Below are 25092 nucleotides of genomic sequence, written 5' to 3' on the forward strand. Positions count from 1 at the left end.
TGATGCCATGTTTTTTAGAAATGGCATGTTTGGGGCATTTGATGCATATAATTCTAGAAATATCCATAAGAGAAAATACATATAGCATAATTTTCTAGGGGAAGATACACATACTTAGTCAAAAATACTTTGTTAACTATAAAGTCCTAAAAACATAGAGATGAATTTTCACAAAAGGTCCATCTGAATAGAAGGAATATTTAATGTTTTGGTGATTTAAAATGCAGTTTGTAGTAAATATGATGTTTCTCCCCCCAGGAACCAGTTCCATAACCAGATTTGGTGCATCCCTTACATCCAGAGCTGCCCATAGGTTAGCCAGATGAAATTAATAGACTGTGCACATCGCAACTTTAAAAATCTTTTATTCCCTGTTTTCAACAGGAAGGTTATCAGGGCAGTTACCAAAGGAGAAATTACATATGGAAAAGATGAAGGTGAAAGGAACACAGGTTCAGAGGCTGAAATCCCAAGTGTGCGTGGTGGCAAGTCAGCACTGTGCTCTGAGAGGTGAGCAGGAATCTGGGACAGCTCCTGCTGGGACCGACCTGGGGCTGTGTGCCAGTGCCCTGGGCTGCTTTGTGTCTTGGGATGCTCAGCATAAATGCTGTCTGAGAATCAGAGCTTATGTTCATAAAACAAACAAAAAACACCCAACAAACCTAAAAATTATCTCCACTCATCTTATTTTACTCTCCTGGTGTTCAGCTGGTGACTGATGTCAGTACGTTGTTTCTTGTTTTCTGGCTTTTAATTGGTGAGTTGTGTTGTTACAGAACTGAAGCTCTTTGTTTTTCTTTAGTAATGGCATGTTTATTGATTATAATTTATGTTTTCTTCTTCAAAGGTTGTTTGTCCTTCTCTTTTCATGATTATTGTCACAGTTATTTCTGGTAGGATTCCATTTGTCGTTATTCTGGGCCTAAGAGATCTCTACTATTATAATGCCTCTGATGGCATTATAAAATGCCAACAGCAACATTCCTGTCATGTCCTACCTTCAAAATGAAGCCAAAGAGCAGCTCACTTTTTCCTTGTTCAGCTGGATAATCTACACTGGATAGAGACCCACATTCTTTGCTCAGGTGCACACACCCAGAAATTTTACAATTTGAATTGAAAAAATAATAATAATTTGCTGTAAGTTCCAATAGAAATTTCTATCCCTAAACTATTGTTTCTGGGAGACTTCAAAGAGATATGCAGGAGAAAAAGAGAACAGGTAAAAGGAACATCGTAGAGTTTAGTACATCCTCAGATAAACCTTCTTGTTTAAGCAAGAACTTGCTTCTCTATTTTACCTACAATTCAAATCCATTTGCTAGATGTTCTGCAAGATGTTTAAAGCTGATGGTGACAACCTTGTTGAAAGTTGATAATCTGATTTTTTTTCACTGGATGCTGCAGAACTTACCAGCCAATTCAGCTTTCGAGCTAGTTTTCTTTTTTAGTCCATACAAAGTTCTTTTTTTTTTTTTGACTAAGCTTATTAGGCCTTCTGTATCTAACCAGATTCACAACTGACTTCTCTGAGACCAGAAGCAGATTTTTTGCTGGTTTTCTGCATTTGTTTTGCTTTTCACTGAATAGAGTAGAGATGAGTGAAGGATCTAAGAGACAACCTCAGGAATCTGGAGTCTGTGCTGCTTAATACTGAGGTTATGCAATACTGGTAGCTTTCTCTGAGAGTTTACCAGGATAAGGACAAAGGAAATCTTGTGAGAGGTCTATGTGGTTGTTTTTACGTGCCAAACTACAAAAAAGTTATCATGCAGTTAACCATAAATGAAGCAAAATCATTTTATTTGGGTGGTGGATTCCAGCGCCTGATAAACTCTCTGTACAGACTTAGAAGGAGTGAAGCAGTCTGTAAAGACAGATTTTATGTTTGATTGCCTTGCTTCACTTTACATAAATCATCAATTTTTAGCTGTTTCCCAGAACACAGAATGTTTTAAATTAGGGGTATTGAGTCATTATGGCTTCTCCTCTACTTGTCATCTCATTCTCTCCTGGTGAAACTGGTGTCCCGTGCCAAAGTGCAGAGTAACGTTGTCAAAATTGGTAGTATTTCACCTACTGGCAGGGAAACCAAGAGAGAATTTTTATTCTTTTTAAACATTTCTGTTTAAGAGAAGATGTAATGATGAACTGGGAACAGGGACACATTTTAAAATCATTTTCTTTGCTTAAAAAGGTTAAAAAAGAGCAACAGATTACCCTTTCTAACCCTCAGTGTTCACATGGGTTTACCAGTATTTTCTAACAAAATGTCCCATGGAAAAACTTGTGCTTGTTGTGATGTTAGACAGCAGTTGGTGTCTGGTGCACTGGTCACAGATGATTTTTTGTCACTTTTGCTGACGTGAAATCTCCAAGAAGACCTGTCCACATTGGTTGAAAGAATCAATCATTTTGGGTCAAGCGACATTATTGCAACATAAACAGTGAACAAGTTGGTGTTTTTCTGGAGATGCTGTAGACAGACACACAAGGATTTTAGAATTTCTGGAGGTGGTGCTGGCATTAAATTGGCTGTAGAAGTGTCCAGAGCTGTCATGGTACTGTAGTTTCCCTTTACACCAATGGAGCAGCCTGATAGGAAGGGTTGCACGAGTTGTCCCACCTCCTGCTGGAAGTGACGGCAGTGTGAATCAAACACGGACAATGCAGCTTCTGCAGCCTGGATAAGAGCTGCCCATTTGGGCCATTCGCAGTTCTGGTAGAAGTGCTGACAATATTTGTATGACTTGTATGTGTGATTCATCTTTTTTTTTTAATTTCCAGGTGATCCCACAGTCCATCAGGGCACGGTTATTCTCGTAACCTGTTAGCACAGCACATTTCTTGCTGCAGTTTGCAAAATGAGCTGCCTTGGCTTGCTCAGAGCAATAACCCTTCCCTCCTCCTCTCTCCACTGCAGAGGGAGCACGCTTTCCCTGACCAGCAGCGGTGCAGGGGCTACTGCAGGACATCCAAGAGGAGCCCTGGGCCCTGCGAGCCGAGGCAGCGCTTCCAAGCCTTCCCTGCCGCGCTCTCCGGCGCTCGGCGCGCGTAGCATGACCGCAGATTACAGCGGGGTAAGGGCAGGGCTGGCTCCAGGGACAGCTGGCACCAAAAGAGGTGGCTGGGCTGCCATCTGCCCTGTTAGATGGATCTGCAGCACAGCAAGGACAAGCCTGACAGAGAAAATCGGATTTCTTCCTCAGTTCTGCTGGGGCCTGCGGAGATCTCTGCTGGAGCAGAGTTTGTCATGCTCTTATCAGTGATGTGGTTTTTGGTTTGGCAGGCGTTTCTCTTTTGTCTAAAAATTGCTGTTGATGTCCAGTATTAGATAATGAGTTACAGATTCTGAACTGGGAGGCACAAGGGATGGGAATGAGCATTTCTTGGCACTTTAGAGCCTTGAGTAAGTGCTGTGAAATAAGTATGTGACTTTCAAGCATGCACAACCCAGCATTCTCCCACTGACTTCTAAGGGAAACTTTGCAAGTCCAGCACTTGCAGAAAATTAGGCCAAACTGATTTTAGTTTCTTCTGGGTTTGGATGCTGGGCTCTGCACAAATTATGCCATAGCACAAAATGTGTAATAAACACATTGTCAGAATAATTCCTCTCACATGCTGTTAGGCTTCTTGGGATGTATGTACCATTAATGTTTGGAAAAAAGGTAGATATGTGTTTAGATTAGAGCCCTATTGAAGGCATCAATTTTCTTTCTAACTTCCAGATACTTGGTCTAATATGTTGTCTTTCCTAATAAAAAATAAGTTAGTGTATATGAAGGGCAGTTTTGGGAGCTGTAAATAAATGAATAGTTGTTTTATTTATATTCTTGTTGGCACAGAGACTGACTTGTTTTCAAGTGCATTAGATTTGTTTGAAAAATCCATTTAATTTAAATGGAGTTATTAGCTTTTCTTTTTCAGGCAGGCAAAAGGTCATAATGATATCAAGCATATTGGCTTTATTTAAGGGATTATACTGGCATAATTTAATTATTTCAAGTGCTTTTGTTTTTGCCCTGGCTGAAATCATGATGCTAGTACAAAACCGATAGGTTTTGTCTCTTCTTTCTTTTTTTTTTTTTTGTGATTTCTGAGCTGAGTGGACTTCTAATAGATTTGAGTGTTTCTCTTCCCTGATACTTTGCTGTGATTCTTCAGCTGCAAACTCAGAATCTAAGCAAGAATTGCATCTTTGTGCAATTTTTATGCACAATTAGTGCTAAGCAAAGCAGATGGGACTAGAATCTAAATATAGTCAACATAGACTAGATGTTCAAGGAGCTTTGGAGTCCTGGAATCTAATAGAAATAATGATTTTGTAAATTAACAGTGAATAAAATTGGGCTTTGTATTTATGGCATGTGCATTTTTCTTATTGGGCAGGACACTGGCTTGGAAAATGGCATGATTATTCCAGCAAGTGAAAGTGTACCTGAAGATTTAGTAAAGAAGCACTGCAGGAAAGCATCTGGAACACCTTCCATTGCAGTTTCTAGGGTGTCTTTGTCATCAGGCAAGTATTAAGTCTTTCCCTTCTTTCTGCCAGCCTTTACTATCAGAGGATTATTCCTAGTCTTGTGACTCTTCTCCTTCTGTTTTTAAAACACATTGAAAGACCAGATGCAAGTTTCATAAATTTGTTCATATTCATTCTGAAAACGCTTTCCTTTCACTAACCAAATTCATACCACTTCACGAGTTCCACATGAAAAAATGGTAATTCTAACCCCAGAAACATTGGTACAATGTTAGTGTTTGGTAAATCACACGCTCTTAGAACTGTTACAAGATTTCATTCACAACTGCATGTTGTTCAATCATCCTCTGTGTGCTCCCCTCTATGAAATGCTACCTGTATATCATAATACTCTGCTGCTGCCATTACATTTCACACCCACTTTGCCCAGAAGCAAATTTGGGAAACAATGAGTGGTCAGAGAACAAGCCCCTTACAGATTTCTTGTCTTTTCATTTTTATATGTGTTTCACTGAACCAGTCGATCCATCTGTAATTCCTCGTTTCATTGGAGGCTGGTAGGTAAAAAGGGCTCACACAGGAAGGTGCTGTCACAGCCACTTTGCAGTAGTGGATGGAGATCCTTTTTTCCTCTGAAATAGGAGGCAGGAGCATCCCGCACTCTTCTGCTTCTCCCAGGCACTCAGTCAGCTTCCTGCAGGGTTAATGGAGTGGGTTTGGGTTTACAGGCTTCTCTCTGAAGCACAGCAGGACACACTTTATTGTAGCTGGATTTAGCCCAAAGCAGAAACCTAGCAGTATATCCCACAGAGCTAACCCAAAGAGGGAATGTTTTTTACCTCAGACATTTCAGTCTTGAAAGCATCAGAGTTTCCTTGAGAATATTGTTCAGTGCAAGTCCAGGCAGAGGTGTTACAGATCGCTATTTATTTAGGAAGTAAAAATTCTCCTATTCCTGTTACCTTACAAAATAAAGGCTTTCCTGGTAGATAAGAACTGGCCTCATGCTACCAAAGCAGACGGATGCTGAGCAAACCTATAGGCTACTTGGGAATGGGCCTCAGACTGCATTTTCTCCCAGGCAGATCTCAAAGGGCATTAAGCTCAGAAGAGTGACCTTTCCTGTCCCATCAGCTGTAGACCAGGTAGAAGATGAACAGTTAAAAACCTTTCAGATTGCTATCTGCAGTATCTAAAAGTACTCTTTTCCCCCTCTATTGAAACAGTCACACAAAAGATTTATATGGGGAGGACTAAGATCCCTTGCAGAAAGATTTTCTATGTCTTATGCTATAGAGTGGATGAGAGACCTGTAGGACTGAGAGAAACTCTGGAGCTCTTGAGACTTATTTGTTTCCTCCTAAATTCTGCACAAGGAACACTGTTAAGGACAGAAGTACTTTCTACGTGCATCTGTATCCCCAGCTGCTTAACTCTGATGCAGATGCTGGGGAGAGTTTGGTGGTGGTGGTAGATATGATGATACTGTGAACACTTGGACAGAGAGTTTTACAACATTCCAGGCTGACAGGCCTTCCAGGGAAAGTCAAAATCTTGATCTATGCTATCATCCACAGAAGACAATCACAGCAGATAAATAAAGAGTATAGGGGTAAAATTATTGCCCAGAAGGCTGAACAGCATCAGAACACATATTTCTCCGTTTATCATAATGATGTTCAGTTGCCATAATTTCTGACAGATAACTAAAGTGTTGTTTTGATCTTTTTTTTTTTTTTTTGTTAAAAAAACATTGGGGTTGTGATAATACTTGTATGGGAGATGAAACGGAATATTTCTGTGGAAACTATAGAAAACATTTAAATTGTTTTTGTTTTCCAGACCGTAGCCGATCTGAGATAGATTTGAGTGAATCTTTCTCTGAAGGAAATGAAGATACCCTGAGCATAAGAAGCAAATCTGTACCTAGTGCCTTAGATCAGGAATTGGTGAGTTGTAAATATGTAAATGTTCATCTGGTGGAAATTCTGTTTGTTTGGACCAATGAAATCAGGACTGTATGTGTATCTATATAAAATATGGGTAAGGCAGAAGATTCTTTCAGGGATATTTGATTAGTTTTAAAACAACATCATCTTCTGAGTATGTTTGGTTTAGAGTCATTTCAATGAATAGTCATGGTACCAGTTTGTCGTGAATTTGCTGGGTGCTTGAGTTCACAGATGAAAGAAACCTAGCCTGAAAATAAATTTCAGGCACTAAATTACACATGCTCCAAAATTCTGCTAGTTCATATTTTCATAAGTTTTAATTTCAATGCTGAGAAATTCCATACTTTAAAGGCTTTAACCTTTGTCTTGTTTGGTTTTTACCATTATCTGTATTTTTAGAAAAGCAAGACCCAGCTTTCTGTTCTGGCAATGTTGCTTGCCTCTTCTTCCTCTTGATTTTTCCATACAGGTCCATGCCTTGTTGTGTATATTCTATGGACTGCTTTTCCTGAAGTGATTCACAACTTTCCTCTCCTCTTACGCACATATCCAAGACAGGCAATTTGCAGATGTGCATCAATGTTATAAAAGAGCATCCAACATTATTAAATATGCATGAGGGGATAAAAAGTTATTTAAATAGTTCTTTATCTAATTAGAGTTTGTACTAAAGTTTCCAAATGTGTGCTTGCAGCTTTTGAATTTTGCCTCTTGTCAGAGTCCTTCCCTTCCATCTGCTCTTCCCAGAAGAGCATTGGCCAGGGCACATGTCTCCCCTTCTTGTAGTGCAGAAATTTGAGTCTTGGTGGAAAAAAATATGTTGGAATTTCCATCTTTTCCGGTATTAGTAGCAGTCAGATAATGTGCCTGCAGCATTGCTTTGGGTTAATCTTTGACTAATTAACAAAAGGCATTCCTGTGTGTCAGATGTTGGTGGAAGAAAAACTGTTGGTGGAAAATATTGCAGAAGAAAAGCGCAAAATAAAAAATGCAGATTTTATATTTCTTTATACCTGTTCTCTGCTCTAATTGACAGTTACAACTTATATATTTCTCTGAGGCAGCTGCCAGAGATGACAAACCCTGGAAGGTTTTTTGTTCTTTCATTTTTGTCTTCTTAATCAGAGTTTTTATTTTGTATTTCTTTCTTGCTGACTCTGAATGAAATTTCAGATTGCATCTCTGCAACTCTGTAGCTTCTTTGCTAGCACAGGAAACCTCTCTTGTGGCATAACCTTGACTGAGCTGCTCTGGAGTCTGTGACAGTGCTAATTCCCCTTTAAAATTCATTCATAACAAGAGTCACAGATCTCTGATTCTACCCATATCCTCGCTTTTCCTGGCATATGAAATGAATTGATTGCATTCATCAGCTTTTGTGTTACCATATTTATCTAGGGTAGTTTGTCTCACAGGAGTCCTTCAGAGTCTTGTCCCGTGTTCATTATGGATGCAGTGGTTTGAGATAAAAGCTGTATTCCTGCTGGAATTTACTTTATTTGATGCTTGCATGTAAGAGACAAAAAGAAAGGTATCTAATGAAGGTAACAACAGCTCCTGCAGCCTGAGAAAAGCTGGAGTTTTACCTCTGTTTCTTCCAGCTGAGATCCTCCAGGCTCTTACTCCTGGATGATGGGAGCTGCCAGCAGTGGTATGGGAGATGCCACACATCAACAGGATATGCAGATTGCTGGAATTTATCAGCTGAAAGGATGGGAAAAGGCTTTTAGCTACTTTGCTCCCACCTTTATCAGGGAAACCCGTTACACATGCAGAGAAATCAGGTGGAAAGTTGAATGGATATTTTGCTTCCCTAATTTAGTATTGCTTTTGATAGTGAAAAGGGACAAGCCCCAAAACCCACATGCTGTGGTACAGATTTATCAAGGAACATGGGGAACCAGCTAAATCCAGTGTTGTGTTCAAGTGTGAGCACCTTATGTAGAGATCTGTGTGTTGAACTCCTGACCAAGTAGTGTTCATTACCTGCTCAGCTGCTTTTCAAGGAGAAATTGGATGATTGGCATTTTATAGCCCACACTGGAGACCGTGAGATTAATAACCTACTAGCTCTAACTCTAATAAGCTAATAACACCAACCAATTATGTAGCTGCAGTTCTGTAACACCTCCTGAGAAATATAATCATCATGGTGCAAAATAAATTAAGAGCATAAGTTAAATGTTAACCTTTTTTTTTAAGTTTTAGATACCTGCTTGCAGACAAAAATTGGTATTCAGCAGTTGTTAGGACTCTGTGAAGCACTGTTAGCATTTGAGTGTCTAGACCTGAAACACCCCAATCTGAAGTTGTTGCCTTACTTTTTTCCCCCCCTGTATTTAATTATTTAGCAGTAAAAATGTAGCATTGTTTATTTCCATGTTCACTGGTATGCAAACAACCGTGTAAAGGAAAGCATGTATTACTAGAATTGCTTCTTCCTGTTCCATGGCAAGTGAGAAAACTGTGTATTCTTGTTCCAAGTTTAAAACCAGACTACATCACCTGACATCTGAACTCAATAAGGGGAGTAGAAATGATGAGTGGAGGTCTTTTTTGGTTTTATTTCAGGTTTTTGGGAGGTTTTACTTTTGAATGATTCAGCTGCCTGTCTCCCTGAAATAGTTTGCTCTGTTGTGCCTAGGTCTCCAAGGATATTTCCTTTTATTTAGTAAAAAATATCTATTAGTTATTCTTTGTTTTTTGGTTTGGTGGGGTGGTAACAGTGCCTTTAATAGATTAGAACCATAAGAGACCAACAGAGAAAGTTCATGGTTAGAAGATGAAGCTAAGTGTTTTCTTCAGTATGTGAATTTTGGTGATAGCTTGTTCTGAATTCCCTTTACTCAGTATTAAATATGCAGTTACAGTTGAAAAGCAGTAATAAAAAATCACTTTTAGGTGGTTTCATATCAGTTCAGTCACTGAGCAAAGGAGAAGAGATGTAACAGCCAGTTTTATGTCAACTAAGGCAAATATGCTGCAGATTTCTTTATGTAAACTGTGAATTGAATGCTCCAGCAGCATTTTTTCCCTGCTCTGTTTTTGCTGATTAGCACAGAAGTCTTTGAGACTTCTGAATCTGAATACAGTGTTTCTCTGCTTAGGTTCAAAACAGTGAGATCAATTAAGCAATAGAGAATGAGGTAGTTCCAAGGGTGAGGTTTTTGTAGCTGCAAAGCAGATATAAGGAAGCTGAACATTTGACTCTCATTAAAACTAAAAGCAAAGTCTTTCAAAATATCCCTGCTATATGGCTTAGGGAAATACTGAGATTTCCACGCTATACCTAATGTGACTATAATTGTCTGCTGGTGTTTTTTCATGTTATTTTAAGTAAAAGTTAAGAGTCCCATTAGGACCATCAATCAGATCTAAAGATTCAGTTTAGGTTTTACTTTATTGCTGTGTTTAAACAATGAATTTTTTACTGTATATAGGTTAAAGATGGTAAACTTCAGTCTTGCTTATTAAAACTCAAGCACATATATGAAGTTGTGCAGTTACTGATTTTCCACCTTTTTATTATTAATACAATCAGAAATTTATTTTTTTTTAATGCTTATAGACTAGCTTGTTAGGACATGAAGTGTATATGTGAAGATTTTCAGTTCTTAAACAATTGATCCTGAAACCACAGCTGTCTCTTCCCCTTATGCTCTGTGTCTGTGCAAAGATGTGGAAAATGGAAATCAGAATTCCTCTACAGAATAGAATTTGAATGCATCCAGCACCATCTTCCTAAAGTGGAACTTTCATGAAACAAAATTAAGTGGCAGAGGCTGACCAAATACATAGCAGAACACGACAACTAAAATACCTGTTTGTCATTTAGGGCTATCTGGATGAAACAGAAGAAGATATTGATGACATAGTGGCCTCTCGTTATCCAAGAAAACATGAACATATGACAAGTGGATTATCAACAGTAAGATCTTGAGTAGAAAACATGCACTGTCCTTCCACAAAAGACTGTATTTCCTCCAGAAAGGAATTTAACTTCATATCACTTATCACATTCATCTTCCATCCTACGCTTGAGAAACATCTTTTAACATTCAGAAAGATTTTCTATTACATTATTAATGCTGTACAAAGCTAAAATGCTGTTCTCTGCAGGGTATGGAAAGAAAACTATTTTGCATACTCATTAGCGGGTTTCCTCATATGCTCAGGTTATTACCAAGCTCACATGTGGAGAAGGCAAACCAGAGGTGTTGGCAGTGTGTGACTGCTCAGCTTTGCAGAGGAGCACTTGATCTTAACTAAACTGAAACAAAGAGAACAAGGCTGTGGTGGAGACTTTCCTCCTCAAACTGCTTTCTGATTTTTTAGGTTCTGGGGACACAAACATTTGTCTGTGTGTTTGCATACATCCTACTTCCATGGAATCATTGTCCATCCCCCAACTCAGCTTCTCTCATTCTTCATGGCCTGATTGCTAACCCACCCACATCTGGAAAGTATTTTCCTTTAGTGCAGGACAGATGTGCTTGGGAATTTGGGTTGGCAACAACAAAGGGATAGCTGCACCTGATGGTAGCAACCAAATTGGTGTAAGAAGCCTTCTGCTGTTCATTATGCAGTCTGCTATTCACTGGGAAAGAAAATAGATGATAAAAGCAGCCTTAACTTGTCTAGGTTATTACTATCTGCTGTGTACCTCCTTTTTGGGATCTGTGGGCAACTGATAATATCTTCAGAGAGTCCTCTCTGGCCACTCCTCTTTACAACTTGTGTCTAAGAATAGCTCTGGACTGCACAAAGCTGCAACAAACTCTATGTAGAGTGGGTTAGTGCCAAAGAGGATGAAGGATGATGAGTCTGAATACTAAAAAGGGAGAGAAAATTTGGTCCATGAAAATAACCAAGGAATTGTCCTTTCTAGACTGTACCCCCATTAGTCCTCATGCAAGCAAGGCCAAGGGAATCCCCAATGAAGCTCTTTATCCCAAAGAAAAGGAGTTGCCTGAATCAAACTTGGCTTACAAGGGGAGGAGAAAGGGCTGAGAATATTAAGACCACAGAGCATTTTGATGTCTTAGATCTGGCCATGTCAGACCATTTTTCCCTCTGATTTTTGTAGTTCACAGAAACAGACACAGAGAGTGCAGCTCTTCTCACCAAATCACACTTGAGCACCTGCAGCCTGTTGACACTGGACTAATTCCATCCACTTAGCCAAGGCTGACAATGACTCACAGCCTCCAGTGCTTGCTGGTCCCAGGGATTTTATGCACAGAATAATTTTCATTTCCTCTGAATATTGATAGGAGGGTTGCAGGGGCTTAAGTGCTTTCTCTGTTAGGCCACAATATATTTAAGGAACTGCATTTAGAGATCCTTCCCTCTGTGCTTAAGGCAGCATTCTGTCCATGTGTTGCGTTCTGTCCTTTGCTGTAGATTTCCCTCTGACCTTTCTCTTAAGCAAAATGCAGCTTTTCCAGTGCTCACATCTCACATCTCAATGCTCCTGTTTCTCCTTATTCACCATGACATGATTTTTAATGTCACTGCACGCAATGTTAATGGCAAAGTTGTGAATGGCCAGCTGCTTCTCCCTGCAAGAGCAGGTCAATTTTAAAGGTTCATTTCTTTATTCCCCTTAAGTGTGTTGCTAACATTTCCCCATCATAGTTTTACCTTCACTTTGATTGTTTTAAGCCTTTGAGCCTTCTTGCACAGTATGTTTTTTTATCATGTGCTATCTTGTCAAACGACTGCTAGCTATTAAGTCACATTGAAATAATGTTATTAATGAACAGTAGACTCTAACTATGTTTTTCTCTTTTTTTTTTTTTTTTAATCTGAGAATTTAAAATAAGTATGGCTAGTCTTACAATGAATATTTGAGGAAAAGAAAGAAACATCACAAAGAGTAAAAGATACTCGAAATCCAACTGCAACATGAGTGAGCAAAAACAGAAGTGGAAAGTGGGATTGAAGAGAAACTGTGTCTCAGTGTTACTGTTTTATTTTGTGTTTTCCCAATGCTAATGCATGAATTGTGAATTTAGTTTTCCCTTCATCCTTCATCCTCCACATATTTATGTGGTGTTGTCAAGACCCACCACATCAGTGAAACTAAAATGTTCCAGTGCTCTACTGCAGTGATAAGATGACACAAAACAAACATAATTCTTTGTGAGGTATCAAAATGAGACTCTGCATCCTTCATATGTTTTTTTGCTACTTATAAAACAGGAATGTGAGTATGTTTCTTTGGGATTTTACATTTAGTGTATGCAATGTCCAGTGTCAATGCTACAGAACAGAGTCTGGGGGTGGGGGAAAAAAGTGAAGTATATCAAATTCTACTAAATTAGTATGATTTTCTTTGTGGTTTGTAAGAAATTCAGAAATTGTGTTTGCATAAATTCAAGGGTCAGGGGCCATCTATTTGTTTAGGACCTTCTGTCAAGGGTTTTTTTCCCTCTGTCATTTATCCCTCACTGCCTGCTTACATAAAGATTGAGGAAAAAAAGTATTTGGATTAGAGGAAGAAGTGTTTGGAGTAGAAAACCACTCATCTACCTCCTTGTATTGGTATAACCTTGGTGTTTTTTTCTGAAGTGGGCATACAAATTGTTACAGGGATAATTGAGGCATTTTTTAGCACACACTGGACTGGTTAAGTTCCCTAACAATGTCCAAGGGTATTTTCACATATTTGAGAGGTGGAAATGTATAAATGGTAAAGGCTGAAATTTAGCTCAAGGCATGTTAGGAACTGGAGGAAATACAACACATTGGTTGGTGTGTGTTGATAATTCTCCAGTAATTTTAATCAGTCAGTTAGAGAAATTTCAGACAATTATAAAAAGGATTAAAAGGAGAAGCATTTTTCTTTCTTTTTTTTTTTCTTAATTAAGGATAAAGAAAGCCAGCAGAAATACTGCTTTTTTTTTTTTTTTTCTGTTTATTTTTCCTACATGGGGTATAAAATTAAGTTTATGGATAATAATTGCTTATATAAAAACCACTTTTTCCTGTCTGTTGTTGTTTACCACTTTGACATAGAACTGTTTACCCCTTGAGCCTTCTGTGCTGCAGGGCCCTTGGGAAGGGTGCTTGGAGAGTTGGGTTTTGTCACAAACCAATTCTTTCTGTGTGGTCCTTTCCCTGGACTGTGCTCTTCCCTGCAGCTGGCAAGGAAGGAGATGGATCAAGATACAGATGGTGAGATCCTGCTCTAGCAAGCGGAGGAGGGAAAATGTGTCCCCAAAAATCAACTACTGCATTTTTTTTCCAGAGAGTGGCATATTTCAACATTTTAGTGCAATTGTCATCTATTCTTGTTAACTCGACAGAGAAACTGCCATTTCTTACAAAGGCACTGATGCTGCAAATAGAGGAATATTTAGCTTTTGACTGGCTTCAGGGAGGATTGAGATGGACTTGGACATGTAAATGAGAACAAATCCAAATGTATTCCAATATTAATCCAAACCTGCTGAGCTGCTGTTCTAAAATATAACTTGGTTTTTTTTTGATACAGAGGTTATCTCATTTCTATTTAATTACCTTGAACCACTCATCCTTTAATATTTGAAGTGTATGGAAAACACAGCATTTCTCTGATTTGGTGATACCTTTTTCTTACTTTCTTTCTCACTATGGCTTTGCAATACAAACTTCCTTTACCTTTCTATATAGATAAAGATTTCTCACTGCACTTATTCTTTCTTATTGCAGCAATCTAATGCTCTTTTCTCTTGATCTTTTGCACTGCCTTACTTAAAGAACTCCCCAGAAGGCTCTGACAGAAAATGGACATATTTAAATGTGCCTGAAACAGATGGTGATACTGTGAGTTCTCCTGAATCCTCTGCTCTAGTTTACTTTCAAGGTTTCTCTCTCCTTTCTCCCTTTTTGTTGACAGCTGTACCTGTGTGTCCTGCAAGGTTCCTATGTGTCAGAATTCAGATGGTGATACATGTTTTTGAGCAACCTTGTTCAAGGACTCAGAAGGAAATATGCACTAGATTTCTTAATGTTTTTTGTTCTGGCAGTGCACATATTTCTCTAGTTTTCTTTAAAAAATATTCAGTTCTTTCCTAATTGTAAACTTTTGGAAGAGGGAATCCTCATAGCAGTACTGTGCATTTTATGAGTGTGAAGGAAAAGGGATTGAGGGGTGATATATTATGTTGTAGTGGAAAAAATTGTTGTATTATTGCTAAAATTTTTGGACTTTACAAAATTTGCAGAAATGGGGTGGGGGTTGAATTTTGCTGCTTCTTTTAGAATTGTTAGTGAGAGACAGGTGTCACTTTAAATAAATATGGTTTTATACTATCTCCATTAGGGGAAGCATCCTTATAAATTTTCCTAAGGGCTCTGTCAGCAGTTGTCTTATGAGACTCAGTAAAAATTAGGTGACCAGCTGAGCCAGAGAAGTGACTGTTTTTTGGGGGTTTTTTTCCTGCTTGGAACTTACATGAGCTTACAATTTATGTAGCCTGTCTGCTCCTCAGTTCATACATTAATTAAAAGGTAATTTAGATTTAGTCGTGTTTATAAATAGGTTTGAGTCTTGCATGGAAAAATCATGTCTAGACATTTAAACTACTATTAACTACAGTTCTTATTCTCTTTATATCAAATCATGGCAATTCTATTCTATGATATATCTGTTTCCATAGCAAGTCCTAACAAGTGGGACAATATTGCAAGGCTGTAGCTTTATGGAAAACAAAGCAGATTTTGGAAAAGAGTAATGTGTTTCAGCCTCTGAGCCCTTTTTCTGTTCCTCTCCAGACAAGCATTAACAGCATGATGAGTGTATATAGTGAAACTGGTGACTATGGCAACGTGAAGGTCAGTGGTGAAATCCTCCTCAGTATCAACTACATCTACAAAACAGGTGCCCTCAACATCCTGGTGAAGAGCTGCAGAAACCTGGCCATTGCAGATGAGAGGAAGCAAAGGACCGATCCGTAAGCTCAGAGAAGAATTTCCTGCAGCTCTGCTAGGGGTGTCCCCTCCCCACATCCCACCCTGACTGCAACCAGGGGTTGGGATATGAGCCTGGGAATTCACAGGATCAGTTGCTACAAGCAGCATTTTGGTGATGGTTGGGTTTGGGTTCCCTGTGGGAAGAACATTTTCTGTGTGCTTCTTCGGGCAACATGTGCCTGTTCTGGGGAAACAATAAGATTATTTAAATTACCAGCCTGTTTGATAGTAAAAGGGCAAAAAAAAAATGAAGGAATAGGCAGGCAGAATCATGGGTTTTTTTACTTCTATAATCAAAACTGAAGTATATGAGAGGAGTGATATCTTGGAGGCAGGCATTGATGGAGATGACTTTGCTTCCAAGTATCCACAGACTCACTTTGCAAGTACCATGTTTTCTGAGTTTCTCATCATAGTTTTCAGTATAACATGTATACTCCCTCATCAGAAAGTACCAATTAGTGACTCTAATCGTGATTAATCTATGGTACATAAATTATGCAGTTTTTGATTCTCTTGTATTTTTAGTGTATATTTTATCATACGTAACCAGTTGGTAATCATATATAGCAAAAGGGAAATTGTTAGGAAAGCTTGTTGCCTTTCTGAGAATAAGTAAATTAATTTACTTATATATACTTAATATTCTTTAAAAGCTCTGCCTTTTGTTACTCTGATCTTATCTAACACCACTATGTAGGTAAAGGCCATACCTCTCCACGTTCTGTATATTCTCTGTTACATGTTTACACTCTTCATACTGAAAAAATTAATTTCCTTGTATGTGTTGCTGATGCAGCAATGTCAGGTCTTTGCTCAAATTGGTCATTGTCTATTCCTTGCTAATCATTTTCTCTTTGCTCTGCAGATATGTCAAGGCCTACCTTCTGCCTGATAAGTCCCGCCAAAGTAAGCGCAAGACTAAAATTAAAAGTAACAGCACCAACCCGGAATTTAATGAGACACTGAAGGTGAGAACAGTCTCTCTCAAGCTGTGATGAATGTTTCACTTGTGCTCACAGGTATTTTCTATGTGTGTTCCAGTACAGGGAGTAGAACTTGGAAGAGATGCCTCAAAAGGGAAGGTGTTTAAGCAAAAGCATCTAGTAAACCTATGAGTTGCAATTTCTGGCTTTCAGCATTAAGGAAGTGGTTTTGTTTGGTTCTGCCCTTTACAGTTAAAAATTCTATTAGTTGCCATAGAGCTCTTTTAAAACTGTCGATGTTCCCATCTAGCCTGAGCTTAGAGCTGTTAAAAGCACCTTAAAGATTTTATATGCCTGATGCTGAAGTAAAGCTAGATTAAAACCTCCTGTCAAACTAATTTTGAGGAGAAAGTAATATTTTGCAGTAAGATCTGAATTCTTCTGGAAGGTTTAACTTATTTCTAAAGCAGAAATAACTTGGATAAGAAAATGCCAACAACTGCTTCTGTATGTGTCTCCTTGAGAAGCTGTGGTTAATTTCATTTTCTGTTGCAATGGACTTGATGCACTTGAGGACACAGTGCCCTTTATCCACCCCCTTGCCCTTTACCCACCCCAGCAGAGAGACTGAACTCTTCTGAGCTCCTCACAAGCTGCTTATTCACCTCCCTGTCTCTGTGGTGCAGGTGGGAATGGTGGAGTTGCTGCCCCTTCACGGCCTCTCTGGCATCTTGACCTCAAGGCTCCTGTTGATTCCCTTTCCTACCAATTGAAGGGAGTTATCCAGCAGGCTGCCAAGAGGCCAGAAACTCTTTAGTTAATCCTGATTTTTTTGTTTGGTTGGGTTTTTTTTAAAAATTTCAGTTAGGTTTTAAATAAGTTTCCTATAATGGAGGCAAATAGATGTTCCCTGGCCAGCGCATTTGGCTTAGCCTGGCTACAAAACCATTTTGCAGGCACACACACTCAGTCTGGCCAGACTGCTTGCCAAGGGAGAGTCTTTTTATAGCCTCATTTTTAAATGGTATAGAGTAAAATTAAGTCTTTCCTGGAACTGGAAAGAAATAAGGTGTTAGACTTTATTTATCAAGTAAAATAGCACTAAACATGTTTACTGGGTGAGGATAGGACCTAGAAGTTTCTCAAAACCACAAATTGTAACAAAAGGGGCTTACTTGAAATGCGGGTAGGTAAGGAAGAGTTGTTCACCACAACTGAAAACCCTGTTTAAAAAGAAAAATAATTAAATCTAATTAAATCTGTCTTACATCTTTCCTCTTTGACTTTCACCCCATTGTTGAGGAATATGAGGTTTCTGACAGTGGAGCAGTTGGCATCTAGGATTAAGCATTGTAGATATATCTGTACATAATTAGCAAACTGACTTGACTGTTTCAGCTTTTGGAGAGTATCTGTCCATGTACAGATATTGTTCCTGATGCAAAAATAAGACATCTGGGTCTCTTCAGCTACCACTAGAAGGGTGAATGTCAGGGAAATAATGGGCTTTTTGCTAAATGTAGAGTGTGCAGAGCCAGAATTCCAGATGTTTATAATTTTATGTGTATTTGCTAGACTACAATGCTAGCTTTTTTAATAGCTTTGATACATTAATAGCTGTAGATGAGTTTTTCAATAGCTTTCAAACCCAACAATGGTTTCTGATTCACTCAGTGCATGCCTTACAGATGCTGTTGTACATGTTTAAAGAACAAATTTTCATAGGCTACAAAGACAACATTGGAAATGAGAAGATGCTTTCTGGAAAGCAGTGTTCAGCAGACTCCCTTTAGGGATGAAAGAACCAGTGGGGTTCTTCTTTTCATCAACCTAGATGTTGATCTGCTTCTTTTACATAAACTCGTAGGGAATTAACAGAATCATATTTTTAAGCATCATCATTTACTTTATAGCCAAAAATACCCAGTAAATAATGCCAAAAAAAAGCCACAATACTGGTAATAACATAAATTATCACTGGATGAATACAGCACAGGAAGATTTCACATTAACATTATGAGCTTTCTGGCTAGATCAATCTTTTTTGCAAGGAAAACAAATCTCTCTTTCATGCTCCATTTGTTAGCTGCTGCGGGCTTGGTGAAACTGAGCTAGAGCTGTAAAAGGCTCAGTGGAAAATATTATTTCTGCTTATTCTGAGACTTTCTTTTTCTCCCTTTCTGTTCGTAGTATGTCATCAGTCACTCACAGCTGGAAACCAGGACCCTTCAGCTTTCTGTCTGGCACTATGACAGGTTTGGACGCAACAGCTTCCTTGGGGAAGTGGAAATTCCATTTGATTCCTGGAACTTTGAAAATCAGGGCGATCAGTGGTTTGTGCTCCAGCCCAAGGTAAGGGTTTCCAGGACTGCTGAAAAGGCTGACAAGCAAATTTAGCAAGACTTAGTTATTTTTTTCCTTTGGAACTTATTTATAAAGCAGGACTTTATAAGTGTCTAATATGACAATCAAAAACAATATTTACTTGTTCTTTATTCAGTAAAGGCTTACTGGTTTTGAATTCTTCATGAAAATTTCACATGTGATTGGGTACTTAAAAACAGTAGCAAAAAAAATGTTTCTAAATAAATCATAAGTTCATCCCGTAATAAACTCCAATAGAAAAATTACCTAGTAAATATACATTAATTCTTTTAAATAGCACATAAATCAAAGAACTTTCCTACCATTCCGCCTACCCAATCCTTAACAGGTTATTAAAGAAACCAGCTTTTTTTTTTTTCAGTTCAAAGTGGTTTACACCTTTCAGACGTGACAAATGACTTCCTAATCTCTCATTCACCTTAACTAGAAAGGCACAAGATAGGGCTTCTAAACCAGCAAATTAATTGGTCTGTGAAATTGGTCTGTACAGGGTGTGCCCTGTATCTAGTGAAGGATAGGGTGACTTCTGTGCCCAGGGCACCCCTGCTTTGGCAAAGGTGTTTATTTTTGGAAGAGATTCAAAGAGCTGTTGTAAGCTAGAGGATTAAAGGCTTCTGCCTTGTTTGCTCCTGCAGCAGCCATAATCCCCAGGAATTTCAGGGGTCTAGATTGCCATTTTTCTAGTGTATTTTCTAGTGTATTTTCTAGTGTATTTTCTAGTGTATTTTTTCTAGTTGCAAAAAAATATGAGGTGTGCAGCAAACACTGTCAAGATTAACTAGATGACTTGGTTTTTCTATGTTCATTACATTTAAGGAAATTGTGTTATATTTGGGGTTTCAGGAGAGTATGTTTGATTTTTGCCTTTCTAACAGGTGGGAGATGGATCTGATTGCTGTGTAATTAATTTATAGGTAATTTCTTTTAATCCTAACGGGAAAATAACCAAAAAACTCATGAAGCCCTTCTGCTCAGGAAAATAAGTAATGAGGCACTAAGCACTTCAGTCAGTCCAGCTGGAAGGTGTTATCTGATTATTTCCAAACCCATTAAAAGGATTTTTAAATTACTTCTTTTATGTCAAAGAAAGCAAGCACAGAATTGGTCTTGTCTGCCTCCTAAGTTGTTACAAAGAATGTTTCTAAACTTAAAACACTGCTAAGGTTTTTGATCAGCAAGGATAATAGTGAAGAAAAGATCAATTATTGTTGTTTCAACTAACAAAAAACCTCACTGGTTAATACCCACACAAAATACATGCTATTCTCCTATGTGGACTGCCTGATAGAGACAGGAATGGAGGAATGGCAATCAAACATTTTCTGGGTTTCATTACAGTGGTTGGTTTTATCATGAATCATTTAGCTGCTTTAGTGAAAAGATTGGAGACTTAAAGATGTGTGTTTTCTATGAGCATTGAGAGATCTGTTTACAACAGGAGTGTGGCTAAGTCAGAAAAAGTAGAGAAAATAGTTCTGTGGCTGAAGAGGGGACAGAGTATAGAGAGTCATGTTATATGTGGGTTTGGGGGAGAAGCTGACAAATCTTTTCTGACGTTAGAACTTTACACCATTGCTTATCCACTAGTAGAAATAAATAAAAAATAACTTTTGATGCCTTTATGGGAAACTTGATCCTAAACTTGCTTAGTTTAGACCACAATGAGCTGCCTGACTGGCAAAACGTAGATGTGCAAATGATTCCACAGGCGTTTACTACCGGTTTTCTTTAGTCCTTTGTTGTAGCAGCTGGCACTGGACACTGGTGTGAGACAGGACTGTTTTTCTCAGTCAGCACAGCAGTGCCTGTGTTGCTGTAAAAATGCTTCAAAGTCACAAAGGGGCCATGTGGCTATCACTAAAATTGCTTTGTTCTCTGTGCCATCCTTGAGTGCAGACTTAGCCCCAGTGAATGGTCAGTGCCTCAGCCTGGAGTCGGTGAGGTGAAGGCAATGCTGACTCTCTGCATACACCTTATGGATTTCTGGTGGGGGTTTTTTTGCTTGTTTTCTCTTGGTAATAGAATTTTGACCTTTGTGGGGTGTCAGGAAACAAGCTGAATGCATCTCAGAGAAATACATTCACAGGTCAGATCTTCATCTACAAACAGTTCTTTAAAGGCTTATGTGGTGCCTCGGTGTGTGTCTTGCTGTGCTGGAGGATCCTCTCCCTTTATCCATGTCCTTTGTCCTTCTAAAGAGATCAGGAAGATTTGTTCATTTGTACCAAAATCTAAGCACTGAAGCATGTACAGAAATCACATCACAGAACCACAGAATGGTTTGGGTTGGAAGGGACCTCAAAAATCATCAAGTTCCATGGGCAGGGACACCTTTCACTGGACCAGGTTGCTGAGCATCTGAGTAGTGCCACCTCCATCAGTGAAGTTAGATCTCTCTGTGTTACATCCAATGTTTTTAAAGCTTAAGTTTCCAATTTCTTGCAATGTGAATGGAAGTTCAGCACCCTGCCAGTGAAGGCCTAATATTATTTTAACAGGATGGTCTGAAGAGCACCGATTGCATTCTTCTGGGTAAGAGTCAAACATTTATAAAAAAATATGTAGAAATGCAGAAATAGTAGCTGTGTGGAAAAGGACACTGGGAATAACAGTTTTTAAGAAGTTTTTCTGTTTCAAAGCTGCATTCTATTCTCCCTCACCTTCATTCCCCACACATCTATGCAAAGAGTGACTCAGGAGTGACTCCTCTAAAACACAAGAAAATAATTACATTTTAAATCCTGACTGGATTTAAATAAGGGCTATCAGCTTAAATCAGTTACAGTTTATATGCTCAGAAATAAGTTGGAAGGGTTTTTTTGTTGTTGATTTGCTTCACTGACTCATGCTAGATAACTCTCTCCTCTGTGTGTTCACTGAACAGAGTCTAATTCCACATGGGTTTATTTTTCTGAGAGCTTGCATTCCCTAGCTCAGAAAGTTTTCTAAAATGTGATTGCCTCCAATTTGGAATGTCTAATTATCTGAAAGTGAGCTGGTGAATCTTGATGTGTTTAAGTGTTTAAAACACTTATTGATGTACTGATATATTTCAACAGAATTAAAATCAAAAAGAGAAGGTGAATGATTAACCTTGACTGGATTTCTGTTTTGTTTGTTTGTTTGTTTTCTCCTCAGGTGGAGGTTGTGACAGATTTTGGGCTTCAATACAAAGGAGAACTGACAGTGGTTTTACGTTATATTCCCCCAGACAGAAACCTAATGCTTCCTCTGGGGCAGTTTCAAGGTAAAACAAACATTAATGATGATGATTTAAAAAATCATGTGATGATGATGTATTAAAAATCCTCACTTAGGGTGAAGCTTGAAATCATACTTGAATATGCTTGTTCATAGAATCACAGAATGTTAAGGGGTTGGAATGGACCTGAAAGACCATCTAGTCCCAAGCCCCCTGCCATGGGCAAGGACAGCTCTCAGTAGACCAAGTTGCTCAAGGCCTTATCCAACCTGGCTTCCACAGTTGTGTTTATCTGTGAAAATTCTGAACCATGTGTATGTTTCTTTTGCTCCATCCTTTTCTCTTACACTGAACTTAAGGAGAGAGAAAGGAAGAGGAATATGCAGTCAATGGTTGATGCATGACTCTGACTTAATTTAAAAAAAAAATCCAGACATTAGGTAACACAATCAAGGGCAGCCACAGAGAAAGAAATTGCCCGCATTGTAGGCTGAGAGTTCTTTGTTCAGCTAGTTACATACAGTGTTTAGCTGATCAAGTAATAGACTTCACTTAGTTCTTCATGCTTAATTTGCCTTAAGCTGCCTCCTCATTTTCACCCTTTTTTTCACACTGCTTTTTCCTCTGCTCAGTCTTAGTGTATTACTGCTGCAGTTTAGTCCTGTAAAAGCTTATTTGAGTTCTTTAGGGTGAGCCATGATTTTCATCAGCAATGAACAAGGGAAAAGAGTTATTATCTCTCTGCATTGTAGTACCATGAGGAACAGCAATCCTTTGAAGTGAGAGCAATCACTGGGTAGCACCTGAGTGCACATGGCTATACCAGACACACATATATCACCATCTTAGTGACAGTATTGCTTGTTAGCATTTGCATTTGATAGATTAGATTTCTTTCTTTTCCTTTCTTTTTTTTTTTTATGACAGATGATATTCCCCCTGCTATAAGTAACGTTCTCTCAAGGTTTGTTCTCTTAAAAGCTAATTGTTATCAGCTCAGTCCAGATACGCTGCCTGCATTTTTTAAAATTAGTACATTTTAACATCACTCCTGATTTTCTTTCCCGGATGTATTCAGCCTGAATCAGTCTGCACAATCTCTGCTGATAAAAGCTCCTTAGAACCTGCAGCAGCAAGTGCCCATGTCCTTGTGCTGCTGTTTGAATGCAGCAGCGTGTCAGGAAGCACCATGCCCTCTGCCATGGTCTCTGGGGAGCAGTGCATCCCACACACAGGATATAGCTGGCTTATTTCTGGACTTTAAGCTTTGGGACAGAGGTTTTATAGCTTCCTTTGTGGCCCAGGGCTGCCTTAACATCAGCACTGGAAGTGGACTCTGAAAAGAGGGCAGGATTTACTGGGCAGGCAATTTTTTGTGTTCAGCACAGCAGTCCACAAATACTTACAATGGAACAGGACTTCAGATAGGGCACGTTGTTGTGTCCTTCAAGGACAAGCTAGTTAGTCCTTGGTCAAGTTCTTTATCAAATATGGAGTGACTTTTCTGCCCCTGCCTTAATGAGGAATGCTTTAGTCCCATTGCAATATATTACTTTTAAAAATCTAGCCAAGACAATTTACATTTCCAAATCAGTCTTACAGTGTATATATAATTTCTGATTGTAATTTTGCAACTTTGTTCTGTGCTTAGGAAAGAGAGGCTTCAAAAAAGGAAAAAAAGGAGATTCTCATCTGCTATCTGGAGGCATATTAGAAGTCCTCATCAAAGAAGCAAAGAATTTAACAGCAGTGAAATCAGGAGGCACATCTGATACTTTTGTGAAAGGGTTTGTGGGGGTTTTTTCTCCCCCTTTTTAATGACTGCACTGGATCTAATTTAAGATTAGTGTAACATACCTATAAGCATGTGGGTACACAAAAAATTTACATAGTATGACAATATATGCATGTTTTTAGTAGATAGGCAGCATTTTATGTTGGACATTCAAAATCCAAATTACACAGAATGCTTGTGTTTGAAAAAAATGAAAATAATCCTGCATGTCTCAGTATAATGGATTTCTCATAAATGTAGGTTATGCATTATTAATGTTACATTTAGGAAGTAATAGATATCTTACAACATTTTTCTTTCCCAGTTTTTGCTCTCAATGCTAGTTTTCAGGCTTGCTGATTTCTAGATATCTTCGAGTTCATAGTAATGGCTTGAATGTTGTTACTAAATGGGGACCACGGGAAACATCCTGTCTTTAATTCCCTGGTGGAGCTTAGAATTAATCTTGATCTTCTGTTGTGCTTAAAACTATCACTCAGCTTATACATTTCAAGTAGAAAAAGTAATTTTCATTTTTTTCTGGATGATCTCTTCTTGTGGTTTGAGATGACACTGGACAAGATGACTCCAGAGAGGCCCCTTCTAGCCAAAGTTTTTATGACTCTGTCTATATTTAGCCTCACTGAAACAAGAAGTTTGTGGTTGAGGCTTGGGGCAAGGAGACCTAATTCCAGTTTCTGTTTGTGGTAACTGACACTGTAGCAATGAGAACAAATGGAGCACAAATGCAAAATAAGCAATTCAGGCACACGCTTAACTTCATACCAGTGGGGAGATGGGGTCCTGATCCCATTTGAGTCCCTACATAATTGTCATTTATTGTGACTGTTATGTGACAAACCATTTCCATATTCATTTTCCTTTTCTTTCTCTCCCAGATACCTGCTCCCAGATGACAGCAAAGCTACAAAACACAAAACTCCCATAGTGAAAAAGAGTGTGAACCCCCAGTGGAATCACACCTTTGCTTTCAGTGGCTTGAACTCAAGGGACATACAGAATGTCTGCCTGGAACTGACTGTGTGGGACAAGGAGTCTCTTTCCAGTAATATTTTCCTGGGAGGTGTCCGTTTGAGCACTGGAAATGGTAAGATCCCACCTGACTCACGTTGCTTTTCTTATTCTGCTCTCCTCTTTCTTTACCCACGTGATTCATGTGTATGAAGGACAGAAGTGTTACTGAGTGTTTTGGAAATGTATGGGAAGTTGTGGAATTTGAAAATGGAGAAAAGGCAACATGTACATAATCTGTAGATGATTTAGTTCTTTCCTCCACTGAGTGAGACACAAAAACTTTGTGCCCATCTATACTTCTGCATGGTCTAAAACAACTCTGAATACCTTGGAAAGTATTCCTTAGCATCCCAGTGAGGAGTCAACTACTTCTG

General features: G+C 38.7%; 1 protein-coding gene across 1 annotated transcript in view; it reads left to right on the forward strand.

Annotated features, from left to right (window-relative positions):
- The window catches only part of SYTL5 (synaptotagmin like 5), a gene marked incomplete at both ends in the record, with an annotated part of 47643 nt that overhangs the window by 22100 nt on the left and 451 nt on the right, over window positions 1–25092 (forward strand). Inside the window, 12 exons of the mRNA XM_082277625.1 lie at window positions 385–510; window positions 2924–3080; window positions 4393–4522; window positions 6329–6435; window positions 10274–10366; window positions 14182–14247; window positions 15199–15377; window positions 16265–16367; window positions 18513–18674; window positions 21846–21954; window positions 23561–23696; window positions 24583–24791. Coding sequence (XP_082133751.1) covers window positions 385–510; window positions 2924–3080; window positions 4393–4522; window positions 6329–6435; window positions 10274–10366; window positions 14182–14247; window positions 15199–15377; window positions 16265–16367; window positions 18513–18674; window positions 21846–21954; window positions 23561–23696; window positions 24583–24791 — 1577 coding nt within the window. The remainder of the gene's footprint in view (window positions 1–384; window positions 511–2923; window positions 3081–4392; window positions 4523–6328; window positions 6436–10273; window positions 10367–14181; window positions 14248–15198; window positions 15378–16264; window positions 16368–18512; window positions 18675–21845; window positions 21955–23560; window positions 23697–24582; window positions 24792–25092) is intronic.

This window comes from Coloeus monedula (genome assembly GCF_965178545.1).
Source record: "Coloeus monedula genome assembly, chromosome: 3".
Taxonomy (NCBI): domain Eukaryota; kingdom Metazoa; phylum Chordata; class Aves; order Passeriformes; family Corvidae; genus Coloeus; species Coloeus monedula.